Source organism: Ylistrum balloti, unplaced genomic scaffold (genome assembly GCF_031769215.1).
Source record: "Ylistrum balloti isolate Yb309-2 unplaced genomic scaffold, AGI_CSIRO_Ybal_v1 Utg369646, whole genome shotgun sequence".
Taxonomy (NCBI): domain Eukaryota; kingdom Metazoa; phylum Mollusca; class Bivalvia; order Pectinida; family Pectinidae; genus Ylistrum; species Ylistrum balloti.
The window spans coordinates 545,616-561,243 of NW_026781904.1; the positions used below are offsets into that span (position 1 = coordinate 545,616).

At 33.8% G+C, this 15,628-nt stretch overlaps 1 protein-coding gene and 1 long non-coding RNA gene across 8 annotated transcripts in view; one reads left to right on the plus strand and one right to left on the minus strand.

The window, feature by feature from the left end:
• LOC132555711 (uncharacterized) overlaps nt 1–15,628 on the plus strand; it is a 58,351-nt gene that overhangs the window by 41,297 nt on the left and 1,426 nt on the right. The window lies entirely within an intron of this gene.
• Nucleotides 1–15,628, minus strand: part of LOC132555664 (voltage-gated potassium channel subunit beta-2-like) — a 77,232-nt gene that overhangs the window by 33,691 nt on the left and 27,913 nt on the right. For all 7 annotated transcript variants that reach the window (XM_060220042.1, XM_060220058.1, XM_060220050.1 and 4 more), the window contains exons 4-5: nt 4,511–4,548; nt 1,476–1,555 (exon numbers count right to left, since the gene is read on the minus strand). In XM_060220042.1, coding sequence (XP_060076025.1) covers nt 1,476–1,555; nt 4,511–4,548 — 118 coding nt within the window. The remainder of the gene's footprint in view (nt 1–1,475; nt 1,556–4,510; nt 4,549–15,628) is intronic.

Below are 15,628 nucleotides of genomic sequence, written 5' to 3' on the forward strand. Positions count from 1 at the left end.
GACATTCAAAATCCATTGTGATCAATGGGACATTTTAATGTATTGTCGAGGAAAAATTACTTTTTAATCAATTAATTGTATTGTTGTCTAATTTTTATGTGATTAAATAATGTTCTTTGTTATGTTTGAATCTTAATTAAAGTATATTACATCCAAAAATTGAGTTTTCGAAATGTGCATCTCGAATTTTCGAAACTTTAGTAGGTTGTTGTTCAACCAATATTAGGCTGGCAAGACAAAATCTGTTGAGCTGTTGACACTGATACATATTGCATTTCAATCAATCATTTAAATCAATCATATCAATCGATCAAGATCAATAAGTGTGAGAAACACAGGACAAACAAGCATACTGAGCATTGCTGATGCATTACATGTCATCTCCCGACCACTAAAACTGTCAAACTGTAATGATTTATAAATTTAGTAACAGTGACCGTTGGTGCTTTGCAAGGGTGTAAAGTTTGATGAAAATTCATTGTGAAATGAAGCTGAAAGAACGCTGACAATTATTTTTCCAAAAATAGTGAAATTGACCTTGACACAACACCTCTGAAACTCAAACTTGTCCAAGACATCTTGATGTTCATAAAAAGTGCGTGAATTTTGATGAGAATTCCAAAGGAATGAAACCTCTAGAGCAAAACCAAATGTGCACAGATGCAGGGACAGACATCTGGAGAGGAAAACTAGAGTAACCCCCCTACCTGTCCAAGTTTCAAAGGTAGGGGGCTAATTAATCTATATATTAATACATGAAATAGATCATATTATCAATATCATGATAAAGAATTAATTAATGTTAGGAAACAATAGAAGCAATTTAAAAATTGATCTGACAATCTAAATGTCTTTATTTGTAAACCACTGTATAGAATTAAAATGCAAATCATTCTTATTTCCACAGACTTTTGGATGACCTGCCTGAGAGAGATTTATTTAGGTTCTTTCGCACATTTAATCTATCAAGGTTACAGGCAATTTAAATTCTTTTACAAATGTAGATGATTAAACGACCAACACACCCCATTTCTTATGAAAATGAGATAATCCTTGATATATAAAGCATTTCCGTATAAGAGATGTTGAAATAAAGATGAAATAAGACACAGATGCAACAGAAACAACACAACCATTCAACCTATGACAGATATAAGGACAGAAACACAACACTGAAACAAACACTGCTGTTGGATGGCAAAACAGCAACAAAAATCAAAAGGCAGATTGGACGAACTCTTGTTCAAAACCAGGTGCAGGTATTTGCGAAAAATAAATAAATATTCAACTTAGTATAATTTTAATTAAATTTCATTTTCTAAAATATTTTTCAAGGTTATTTGTGAATTGAAAATGGAACAAAAGAGGAAAGGAAAAGAATTTTTATCTTTAATAAAACTGAACAAGTTGTTGTAACCATCTCACAAGAAAGACATTTACAGGACTATGAATGCCTCATACAGTGTTTTACTTACTTTCCAGCAGCATATACTTCAGCAGTGTCAAAGTAATTGATTCCACTCTCATAGGCAAGTGTTAGGATTTCTTCAGCAACCTGTAACAAAGTCACGCTATAAAATCAGGACCCAGTTGTGGAAAAGAATCAGTAGAAGGCAGCTTTCGTTTAAATCAACAAAGTAATAACTAACTTTCAAATCAAATCCAAAGCCAAAGTCTTCCTTGAATTGCAGTCATTCCGAGAAGCAGTCACATGAATTTGTGATTTTGTTAGCCCTAGGAATTTCTGGTCTGTGCAATTTATATGTAGTTGGGGAATTTCAAGTATCAATATATTTACCTTACTGCTGAAATGATGTCATCAAATACCTGAAGCAAGTAACTATTTACCATCATTCGAAATAAACAATTCAGGCATAAATCAAAAGGAAAGATCAACTTGGAGATCTATTTAACACAGGTCTAGAAAAGTTTTGTTTATGCTTATCTGAATGGAAAAAATCCTGGTCCAGATCATTAACTCAGAGTGTTCATACACACTCCAGAAATAAAGGTACTACTGTATCATTAATTGAATACTTAGGGACACAAGGTCATTTTCTGTGAATGATAAAGACAGGTGAAATTCAGCATATCTGAATCATGACTTGTCTGGTATCATATCATTTAGCCTGCAAATATGTTTAGCTTTACTCATAGTGCTGTGGAAGTCTCCGAACTCTTTCATACACTTTGAAATTTTTTATCTAGGTAACTTGAATCTCCATTTCAAATTTCATTCTAGCTTGCTGTAGTAAAGGCAATTTATTTTAAAAATCCTCCTTAAATAACATGAGAAGAGTGAAATTAATTCTGGGTAAACATGGATCTAATTGGTGAAGGTCGAAGGTTGACAGGGTCAAAGGTTGGCTAGGTCAAACGTTGGCTGGGTCAAAGGTTAACTGGGTCAAAAATTTCCTTCACAAACTTGTGCTTATTGCTAAAGAGACTGAAATTAATGAAGTTGGAACTCAATGATACATCTTATAAATCATAATGGGCAATAAAAATTATGCCAGTATCAGTAGCTAAAAACCTTTTAATTGGAGAATGATCAGATGTTCTGAAGTGTGCCCTGACAGATATCACAGATAACACAACAGAAAAATCCCTTTATGCAGGGACAGAAAAAGATATTTGTAGAGTGTGTCCTAATTACAGAAGAATGGTCAGAATTTATACAACTTAGAAACCTAAATGCAAGCAGAGACCTTTTATCACAGAGCCAGAACAATTTGTGTTTTCAGAGAAATTCTTCGACTAGTTACAGTGCCATCTTCTTTTAGCGGTCTCCCCAAACTGACAGCAATGTTACATACCTGGAATACTGATAAATTAACCTAGAATTTCATCGAAGATCAGGGGTTGTTACAAATGGCTGAGATCCAGATTTGTTATAGTGAATCGTTCTGTTATAGATGTGTGAAACATTGTTACATAAGTCACCACATTTAATAGTATGGTGCACAGAGATATTGATGACACTGCCTTTCTTTGCTGGTTTTTATTTCAGTCCTGAAGACAGATATTGACTGACTTTGTTTCGATATTTCTCGGTCCTGTTGCGATCAATTCACTGACAGATAATTTGTTTCAGTACCCCCCAACTATTAGTAATTCATGGAAGATGTCTAGTGTTTTATTATGTTTTGAAATAATCTGTGTGATGCCTGATTTGTTGACGGGGATCTCCGACAGTGTTCTATCAGACGTGTATGCCTGGTTTCACGGACTTGGCATGATCGATCCTTTTCTGTAGTGGACACAAACTCTTCTGACGGGAAAATAAATCTTAGCATTGATTTTCCAGATACTACAAATGTTTTTGTTTGAGGTTTTACTGTAAAAGGAAGTTTTTGAAGATTTTGATGACAATAAGAAATTCTTTGTAAGGTTCCCAACACAGAGTATATACTATTTGATAACTTGGGCTATGAATGACAAATGAAATTTGTTTCTTGATTTCATATTTACTTCTGTTGAAGCAAATTCTCTTGTTATTCCTCAGCTTCAATAAATTTTCCCATTCTCGATCAGTAACCACATATTTTCACTGCAACACGTTTTTCTTTAGAAATATTTCAAGGCAAGTGTTTCTGTGTCAAATACATCTCTTTACTGTTTGACAAGCTTTAAATTTCTACAAGAAATGTAATTTTAAATCAGATCAAGATCTGCCATTTCACTTTTGTACTTAATTTAGAAACACTTACTCAGTACTTAAACAAATATCATTAACAAAGTTTTACTGTCAAAATCCAAGAAATGGCCACTTTCCAATGAAAATACATATTTTTTGTAAATTTCTATTATTTCAGCGCTGAAAATTTACGATTTTAAAGTGTAGAGAACATTGTTAATGAAAGAGCTTGTTATATGCTAACTTAAGATCAAGGAATATTCTAGCAATTAAGTAAAATATTATGAAAACTCTGAAAATAGAATATAGGTCATGGTTACACCATAGGTAGGAACCTTGTCTTAATCAAAAACACATGCTCTCGTAGTGTAGAAGTCTTTCTTTAATTAACGAACAAAAAATCCATGATTTCTTCAATTCTTTTATTGATTGTCCTTAATTGTTTTACGGTGATTTACATGTACTGGTAAGTGTACATAAGGACACAGAATTCAGAAAATGTGGGTCTGCTGAAAACTAACACAGATGTTGATGTTGTGAGTGAGAAAAGAGTTTTTCTTTCATTGCGGCAGTAGCTGATCTTTTCAGGTCAAAATTTAGGGACATGACCACCAGCATTCACTACTGAAAGAGACCTATTGACATTTGTTTTGCCTTGGGCCCCAGATTAAGTATTAAGTGTCTAAGCTCAGAATCAATTTTCTACTGAAACTGAACTTAATAAACTCTTAGGTATTGGTGTATCCACAAAACAACGTTGTTTACAGTTCAGAAATAGAGGGATGGAGGTTATAAAGAGGTGGTTTTAAATCAAACCTGGGGCATCACTGTAGTAATGTTTTACTGATGTTATAAACAGAACTGATTGCTTACCTCATCTGTGACCTGGCCGCCAAATGTAACCCAGGTCCCTGAAATAGAAAACAAATGGTTCTATATGCAAAGAAAGCAAGTATATTATACAAAGTCAAACCTCATTATCTCAATCTTGTTCAACTTTAAATTCGGAGTATTTTGTCTATCCCAACATGATTTTACAAAAAGTATTCAAATCGAATACCAGGTTATCTTGATAGAACTGTTCTCATCGTCCCGCTGAATTGGAGATAATGAGGTTCGAATGTAGTTATAATTTTATCCATCATTTTCTAGCTACATATGACGCTTCTGTATATTTGTAGAAAATTGACAAAAGTCACCATGTGGCCTGTCATGGTTGCAAGCAAGACACCTAACTGTATTGCTCTGGATGGCATGTGACAGGGTCTCCTGTATGTTGTTCAATGAACTATCACCAGCTACTAAAAGGAGACCCTACCACAAACTTATCTTAGCTGATCAGGGTTGATAGACCCAACAAACAAATACATACATATCTACAATGTTTTCCTGTAACTGTGCATGACAGTTTCTATAACAGTACTATTGTGAATATAAATTCAATCAATAACACACTTTCTTAAACTTAGGTCTTGATCTTTTCTGCTAGACTGGCTACCAGCCCTTTTGTTAGCTTATCTCCCCTTCCTGTGAAACTTTGGCATATCTTCTTCTCAATTTTAGGTATAATTTGAATATTCTTGAGACTAGCCCCTAAATTATTTTCTATATTTTCCACTAGGTTATCTCCCCTTCCTGTGAAATTCTGGCATCAGACATTTCCAAGAGAGCAGAATTATACGACTTAATTTTATTTATAATTTGAATATTCTAGCGACTAGAGCCAGTCTACTAATTTTCTCGATGCTTCTCCCGAGCCTTGAATACCAGACTACGGCGTCAGAAACTACTGAAAGTAGCTGGAAATAGTTCAGAACAATTATAATCATATCAATACATATTAATACCTGTTGATGTGATGATTTCATTACTTAAGCGAAGGTTTGACTGCAGTTTGAAGACTCATTATGCATATTAGAAGTGAATTACTAATCAAATCAGTATGAAGGGTGATTTTGAGAGTAAGATGATGAATAATTACGTTTAGTATGGCAGATACTGATTACTTCAATTCCCCTGGTTATGAGTTTCTTGATTAGAATAAATAGTGTATTAGATATTTCACATATTTGTTGATAATATTCAATATTCCTGTCTCAGGTTTTATTCTCTTGCTATTTACCATATCTCTACTGCATAAAGTTTACCTTCAGATTGATACCAACGATTTTCAGGGTTTGGACTTGGGTATGTGGGTGTTCCGTAGAAGACAGAGGGCTTTACAAACAACAATTCAATTCAATCAAAGTAAGGCATTAGCTGTTGTTTGAGTGAATATATTATAATTGTTCCCTTACATTAGTTTAATATTTGATGACAGAATTGGCACATGTTTATGACATTATTTTTAGATATGAAAAACAGGACAGGTGAAAGACAATAATTTAAATTTACAAAGTCAATAATGGGTCACACATCTACATATAGCTTAACTGTGAGATGTACCTCTCAGATCATTATCAAACCTCACATGCCATCATCAAAGACACCAGACTCATGGCAGAATTCAACATTTGAAATGCCACATTTAAATAATGTACAATGACTCGCAACCAATATATCATGAATAAATTGGCCAGAATTATATAATATTGGTAAACAAAACATGATTGAGTATGTAACATACGTAAATAAGTAAACAAAAACCCCTTAAACCCTAAAATATTGTTAAAGCAGTCCATTTTACAGAAATATAAAATGCCTTGATTGGACAAAATACCAACATTAACAGAGAAGCAGTACACATATAGATTTTACTGAAAGCTATTCACTTAAATAATATTCTTACAACCTGTTTTAAATGTTTTGGACTCATTAAACATGAAACAGAGGCCATTATTTATTTCAATGCCTCTGCTCGGATTCGAACCCAGGACCCCTGGCTTACTAATCTTGACGCTCAACTGATCAAGATAAGAAGTTCTCTCTAGCCGAGTGGTATATTGCAGCTGATATTTACCAGGGTGTACATCTGTGTTTTCTACAAACTGTGTCTGATAGATAATAAATCAATCAAGGTGGTTCCATTACACATGCACATGTTTAAAGGTGATCAAGAGAATTTGAATGATTATGTATTTTTCAAAACAAAAATAATTGGCATCTTCATACCATTACATGCTCCCTAATACACATAAAAAATCCTACTTAGTTGATTCAGATGTTAAATCTAAAGCGAAAATGAGACTTGGTATCTATATCAAAAATAAGAACTGTTCATGAATAAATAGACCATTTCCAAATATAATTATTTTGTTAACCCAACCTATATTACTGCTGATCTAGAAAATTACACCAATACTATACCAACTAAAGCCCATTCCCTTGTTTTGATTAAAAGTAATATGTTGGCTTCCTGGGCTTTCATATTACGTATTACAGTAGAGACAAGATATACACCATAAAGAATCGGTGCTGTAGCTTTGTTCTGGCATTCCAATTAGTCTGTAGTAATAGCTATACCAATCTATGGTAATGTTATTCATGACGACCTGTTATAAGACACCGCTTTATAGTTCTCATCATACCTATACACATTATCACTCTGGATGTAATTATATCTTCAGAAAGGATGGCTATCATACGTTCAATAATGGCTTTCGCATGTGTATTCTAGAACCGTCATATTTATAGCTGGTGAGTTTGGTTACTAATTGGCAAATGTATGAAACAGTATTTGACATTCAGACAAGACACAAATGCATGCATAATTTTAATTTCTATAATAAACAGAAAAAAAAATTCTGTCTACTGTTTCTTAGCAAACATGTAGAATTTACAACATTAAGGAAGTTAAGGTATATATTGAAGTCTTATGTAGTGTACATTATGAGTGGGGGGGGGAGGGGTCACAATGGCACAGTTGGTAGAGCCTTTAATGGTCTAAATATACAACCTAGGTAAAGGCATGTGGTTCAAAGCTTCCTACCAATGGCAATTCCTGTTTTATTGTGAAAATGATACACAGACCAGTCTGTGAAGCAGTAGCCTTTAAGACACTTTACCAGAAATGCTCTGGATAGCATGTGACAGCCTCCCATCTGTTTTTATTGAGGTCATCACCAGATATTTCAAAAAGATGCCACCCCCAAAATGACCCTAGCTGTTCACTGGGCTATACCCAGCAAGCAAACAATATGGATCATGGAAAAAGCGGTATAAAACCCACAAAATAGTCAGTAGTATCATTGGATGTTATAATGTGACATTTTAAAGATGTTCAGTATCATTGGATGTTATAATGTGACATTTTGAAGAAGTTCAAAACTGGGACAAACATAAACTGCAGTCAATGCAATCATATTTCACAGCAATATTTTCTGTGCAAAAAGTGCGAAAATAACATTACCTCTAAAACATGTGTATTTACAGTATCTCCAGGAGACTTCTAAAAAGCACCTTAAACATTGGATATTATTATGAAATCTCATTAAATTTCAATTAAATTTCAATTAAATCCATTTTTTTTTTTATAGAATTGATGTACAAAACAAAACTTTCCCTGGAGTTAAACATTTGCCCTGGCAAATATTTTCTTCTGAAGAATATATCATCATGCTAAAAAAAAAAATACAACTGAAGTTTTTTTTTCTTCTTTTTCTTTATGGTGTCATGGTATCAATAAACTTAAGAATATTATACATATGTTTTTTTACCTACAAATCTGACTTCATGTCATGCGGAGTTATGTCTCCAGCGAACTGTCATTTGCATTTTGTCACTTTAAGCAGGTGGTTAGTGTGTGATGAAATGGAAAACACACTCAGCAGTGTAGAAAACAATACTAGTTTGCCTTTGGAGTCTCTGCTACACATAGACAAGGAAAATTATGAACCAAATTTTTTCTCTCTAAAACGGCAGTTGCTGAAGAGAGAACTTAAGATCAATACCTTCCTGTTATGTGAGTAAACATATCGTATTGCATTACCATGAACTTAGGTTCTGAGGATTTTAATTGTGTTACTTGTAACTCAACAAGTATTTATCATAAACACAACTAACAGAAAGTAGGGCACCAGGTGTTTGTAAAAGTCATAAAAGTGTCAGACAGCTCAACCACAAACTGTTAGGGTAATGGTAATAGAATAATAACAGACGGTTGGAGTGGTAGATCTAGAGTAAGTGGGACTATCAGAAAGATGTTACATTGATGTTACACTTTCAAGGAGATGTAACATTCTACTCTATCAGAGTGATGTAACTTTCAACATTATCAAAGAGATGTAACATTCTACAATATCAGAGAGATGTAACATTCTACATTATCTGCGAGATGCATAACATATTGATGTAATGAAATGACATCATGCACACAAGCACAGATGTATATATTTTAACGTCAGAAAATGGACCACATAGATACATCAGAGACGTATATATCACATACGTCTCTGGATACATGGAGTTGACCCCCAGTATGTCTTCAAGAATGACATAAAAAACACAAAGTAATCTGCATTATTTACAAAAATAATGAACCAGGTGATAAAAAGGATCTTTTGTTTCTACTTCATCATGACATTGGCCAAGAACCCAGAGATGGGTATGGCAGTGAGTAATCATGAGATTTTATCTAGATATCAGTGAACCATTAAATCCTTAGGCATAGGTAATCAATAGATATCAGTGAACCATTAAATACTTAGGCATAGGTAATCAATATCAGTGAACCATTAAATCCTCAGGCATAGGTAATCAATAGATATCAGTGAACCATTAAATCCTTAGGCATAGGTAATCAATAGATATCAGTGAACCATTAAATCCTTAGGCATAGGTAATCAATAGATATCAGTGAACCATTAAATCCTTAGGCACAGGTAATCAATAGATATCAGTGAACCATTAAATCCTCAGGCACAGGTAATCAATAGATATCAGTGAACCATTAAATCCTTAGGCATTGGTAATCAATAGATATCAGTGAACCATTAAATCCTTAGGCACAGGTAATCAATAGATATCAGTGAACCATTAAATCCTTAGGCATTGGTAATCAATAGATATCAGTGAACCATTCAATCCTTAGGCATTGGTAATCAATAGATATCAGTGAACCATTAAATCCTCAGGCATGGGTAATCAATATCAGTATAATACCTGCCAACTCATTACTTTCCTAACAATGTTATACAAATAAAGCAGAGTAGCTAACCAGATCAATATCGGAGCATCACCTACATTAAAAAGGGAGGTAACTAATACCATGTCAATATATGGGATATCACAAGCATTGAAATTAGTAAGGGAGACAACTTTGTCAATAGTATTATGGTATTATTACCAACAAAATTTAAAAAAAAAAATACCAACATAACAACAGAATCTTAATTCAAATTTCAATTTGATGAAACAAATGCAAAACATGAACAAAAGAATATTCACATGAAGACTCATGAAAAGGTTTATGGAGAATAAGACCAGGTGTTCTGGGAGAGAAAACATCTTTTGCTTCAATGACATCAACTGACATGTAAAACAACTAAAGGCAACTGGCAACTAAGGGAGACAACTACCTAGATTATCATTGTAAGTTGCTAAGAGAGACAGCAGGCTTAAGGCTTATATTATACTTCAGGTCAATGTACACCAACGTAGTCTATCAGGAAATCTCAGGTCAGTCAGGAAATAACTCTTCCAAACTTAAACATAATAGGCATGAATTTTAATCTTACACTGGAATTATGTACAATATTTGTTCTATCAATATCTTTTTTTTGATGAAGTTCTATGTTCATGAGCGTGAATGGACACACTGTGTAATGTGGCAGATTTGTTGACTGATATATGTAATTTTCCACATTTAAACAGGATAATAACATTCAAGTGAAAATATCAGTATATCTATCATTCTAATGAGGTACTTTCCATCTAACTATATCAATTCTGCTGGAGTAGATCTACAAAGTGGTGCAACATCCATATCCTTTGCAAAATTTCATTTTTCTTTCGTAGAATACAGAGGGAAATTAACTGTAGTCTGAGGTCAGCAAGAGTCTTGCTTACAACTAAGAGGGTCAACTTTTATTGTATCAATATATGAATTTCATTTTAACTGAAATAAGGCACGCTACTTTGATCCAAATCAACATAGAAATACCACCAGCACCTGAGCAAAGAGAGACAATTTTGATCTAGATCAATATAGTAAATCACTTAGGCACCTATTGGAGAGTGCTAGACTTAAATTTGAAAATTTCACTTTCTATGACAAAAAAACAAGGGTTCCATTTTATGTCACATAAACATTACTAATGGACAGCCATGAGAATTGTAGGACTACAATACACCAAATTCATCATAAGGACTTTTGTTCTGTATTGTATTGCAATAATGGACGCACAAGGTGGATGTATGGCAAATTACCATAGGATGTTAGTGATGGACGCTGGACAGACTTACAAAAAACGTGTGCTGGATGTATGGCAGATTACCATAGGATGTTAGTGATGGACGCTGGACAGACTTACAAAAAATGTGTGCTGGATGTATGGCAGATTACCATAGGATGTTAGTGATGGACGCTGGACAGACTTACAAAAAATGTGTGCTGGATGTATGGCAGATTACCATAGGATGTTAGTGATGGACGCTGGACAGACTTACAAAAAATGTGTGCTGGATGTATGGCAGATTACCATAGGATGTTAGTGATGGACGCTGGACAGACTTACAAAAAATGTGTGCTGGATGTATGGCAGATTACCATAGGATGTTAGTGATGGACGCTGGACAGACTTACAAAAAACGTGGATTTCATCAGGATGTAATCATGAGACCATACTTCCTCTATAGCAGTGGTACAACAAATGTGGGCTCGGATTCAAGTACAATAATTCAACAAGGATAACCACTAATATCTATAATTCTAACATGACTATGATGGTGTATGTCATTCTGAGGTGCTGATTCTTGACCAGAATAACCGTCCCAAACATTTTTCCTTACCAACAAAAATAGACTTCACGACCTTGTAGTGATTTCTACCAGAAAGCATTTAACAGTCCCTAAATTGCAAATATGTACAGAGCAAATTACTTGAAAAACATAGCCCTGGCAGCTGACCAGCTGACCATCAATAAAAAAGTTAAAAAAAGGAGACTTATGAAACTCATTCTTACTTCATATAAGCACTGAACTTACTTACTATTTTCAGATTGCATTCATGAGTTAATGAATGTCAACTACAAATTCAATTGAATTTACAATTGTCGTTATTGGCATTCATAAGCCAATGAGTGCAGCCTAATACCCTATATTTTCCTATTACTTATGTTATTATTTTATCATTTTTCATTTGAATTCAAATTTCCTACATGACAATTATGAGACAATAACCAACAATTTTTTACAATAGATAAGCAACATCACTAAGTAAATATTCCAGTGCTTTTCCAACGAAAATTAATGCACTTAAATATCACTGCACTAGTAGCAGTCTCTGAATGCAAAATTTAGTCATTAATCTAGATGCCCTAACTCAACATTGCATTAATTCGCAAGACATATATATTACACAAAAATCATGTTCACAGTGCCCTATTTGTAGATATAAAACTTTGGTTCTCTTCATACATTTATCTTCACAGTACTAAAATACACTTGTTGACCAACAGGTTGTGCTATATCAATCACTTCTCCCTCAGCATTTAACAGGTCATCACATTACAAGAATGCTGGCAAAGACAAAAGTCAACAACTTCTGAGAGCAATTGTGAGGTTATTTAAAGGATTGTTGAAATGTACACCTTCTGACATTTCGAGGTAAAGATCCTGGAAAGTGGGTCAGATTCTCCAGACTTGTATATAGCCTAGAACTATCAACATCTCGGAGATCAGGGACTGGTACAAATGTCAGGTCTAATTGGATTCCTACAGATCAGGTATAGTCTAGTACCAGAATCTAGTTGTTATGATCACAGTAGTAACACGGCTTTTATTTCTATCTTGTTATTAGACAAAAGGTAACAGCCTGCATCAGTTAGAATCAAAAACAAGGCTTCCACTTCAAGATGAGCTGTTTTTATCTACGAGAATATAAAAGTCTGATTATTTGTGGAAATTAGAATCTTTATATGTTAAAGCTTCACATGCCTATCACAAAGAATACTTTTTCTCACAAACAGTATTAATCTGCCACAACTGTATAACCAGACTTTCTGTATAAACTAGCTGAGGTTTGTCACATCCTGGTAAACAGGTTATAAATGTTCAGTGTAAATGGAACAGGCAGTTAAATCATGGCAATTCTCACTGTGTCTGAAGTTCGATACAAGTTTATTTTTCCCTTACGACACAAACAACACATGTAGCCAACAGGAATGCCTGGTGTATTATAGACATGGAATGTTCAGAGGACAAAAATCAATGGCGACAGACCATCTCCCTATATATATGGAAACTGGACCACAGCTTGTGCAAATAAGTGGAAGAAAAAGATCTATCATCCCTTTATACTGACGGAGGGAAAATAAGCAATCCTATCTCAGAGAATCAGTTGAGACCAGTCTGCATGAAAAACCATTAGAAACTGTTATAAAGGACAAGAGATATGGGAATGCTCAAATCAGTGTTGGTCTGACTGTCCTGTTATCATCTCCAAGGATACAAAACACGAAATGTCAGCATTTTCTATAAATGGAATGCTGAACCGGAATGAACAAAGGAACTCCCTCCAGAATCACCTTTACAGAATAAATCACAGGATTCCATTTAAGAAATAGGCTTCATGATTTACATGATAATTAATCTGGGTTCATAATTTGTTTCGTTTTGGCAGCCAAAAGTCTGATATATTTATACTGTCACTTGTTACCATGGTAACAAGAAAGAAAAACATATGTTTTTGGTTTGTTGTTTCTTTACATCCTATTAAAAGCCAGGGTTATTTAAGGATGTGTTTGGGTTCTGAATTTCCTAGGGAAAAACCACTGACCGCTCCTCGGCCAGTAAGCACCTGCATGGTGACTGCCTCATGTAGGCGTAAAACCTGCAACCCAGAGCTGGGTGTTTGTGGGGGGAGTGGGAGGGAGGTGCTAATGACCCAGACGGTCAGATGCCTTAGTCACTTCCTTTCCTTTCAATACAAATTTAGAATTAGATAGATTCTTTACAGCTAAACAATGAAATAAACTGCATCATACAGCTGTTTCATCTTTCTTACACCCACATCCGCATTCATCATTACAGGTATGCTAGAGGCCTTTAGTGTTCAAACCAAGGACTAGTGAGTGAAGAGAATCATAATTGACTGAAGTACACCACGTCAAAGCCCAGAAGAGAAGTTGCACTAGCTCCAAAGTACAAAAAATAAATTTCAATTGATCACATAACTGGCTTGTTGTATCATGTATCATGCCAAATATATATTAAAGACACATGAACATTAGTAAAATATCATAAAAAAATTGCATCTTTTATAACGCCACATCATTGTCTCAGTAGTAAAATACGTAAGTCAAGTCAAAACAAACTGCTAGGATATTGTTACCAGGTTTTTTCGCTTATTTTTCCAAAATATGAGTTATATGTTACCGAGAATTTCTGTTATATATTTATCAAAATCTTTAAATAATTTGGTATTTTCCTTACCTAAACTAACAGGGAAGGTGCCTGACATTTCAAATTACCGAACTTGTTAAATACATTAAATATTATATAGACACTCACATGATATTCTCTATACAATATCGCTTCAAAAAGACATCAAGTACATGTGTATTGTATATAATTCTGAACAATGCCACTATTCAAATGAATTAAAACATTGCACGCAAGTTAAAATAATGGAAAAAAAAATTGTTGATATGCAAACTGCATTCTATCTATGTTACCAATAGATAACACCATGTATACATACCATGGCAATTCGAGCAAAAGGGATGTAGAACACTATCAGGTATTGAAAATCTTGTACGCAAATGTAATTCTTCACATAAATGCTTTACGTAACATTCATCCTTTAATCCTGGGTAAACCAACCACAACAGCTTCCGAGTTTGAGTTCTAAAATTTACTTAATACTCATCAACATGTTTCACCCTGCTCAGGCTTCATCAGGGCGGATTTACACAAATTTTTCTTGCCTAAAGCAGAAAAAGACATAGAACCTTACTCATAATAAAAAGTTTGAAGTATTCGAATTGTTATCTGTATACTGTTTTAGAAATTAAACCTGCAGGATCATGGTACATGTTCTTGGTATTTACTTTTTTTAAAGACATAAACCTATATTACCTCTTTATAACTTTATATTGATTTAGGACTGTATATATATACAAATGCAGTATCTTGAGGTATATGCAAATTGTATACTGTCAGATGAATTCCGACAAAGTGTTAAGAGCTAAAGGATGTAAGTATAATTCAATCATCCTTTTTAATGTTTAAACTTTTTGAATTGTGAAAGATATTCACCATTAAAGCTAGATTTTTTATGTTCACGTCATCCCTATTTCGAGACCATATGTATAATACATGGTTTACATAATGTTCTATTTTACCTACTGAAGGTAGTGATTACAGCTGGTTGCAATATTTTACCGTAATAGCCGTAATCAGCAACCCTGCATCAATTACTGCATATAGTTTCAATTAAACCCCATTTTTAATCCAAATTATACTGATGTATATATCTGTATATAATGTGACCTAATCATGAGCTCAATACAACTTGTAATTATCACATTGGCAATAAAGTAGCAAGTATAATAGATTTTTCTTATAAAAAACTGAAGGAAATAAAAATATTCAATGCATAAATCAAGGTTTCATTTCTTTAAAACAGGACATTTTGAAACAGAAAAAAATCTGTTTCGAAAACAGTATAAATGTGAATTTCCAACATCCTATATTTTTTTTATCATTGAAACAAATGATTTCTTCCACAAAAATCTCTTTGAATTTATTAATTGCCGAAATTCTGGGATAATTCTGGAGGCGAGTCCTTGACTGCTCAAAATACAAATTCACGTTTTATTTTTCATTTTTTTT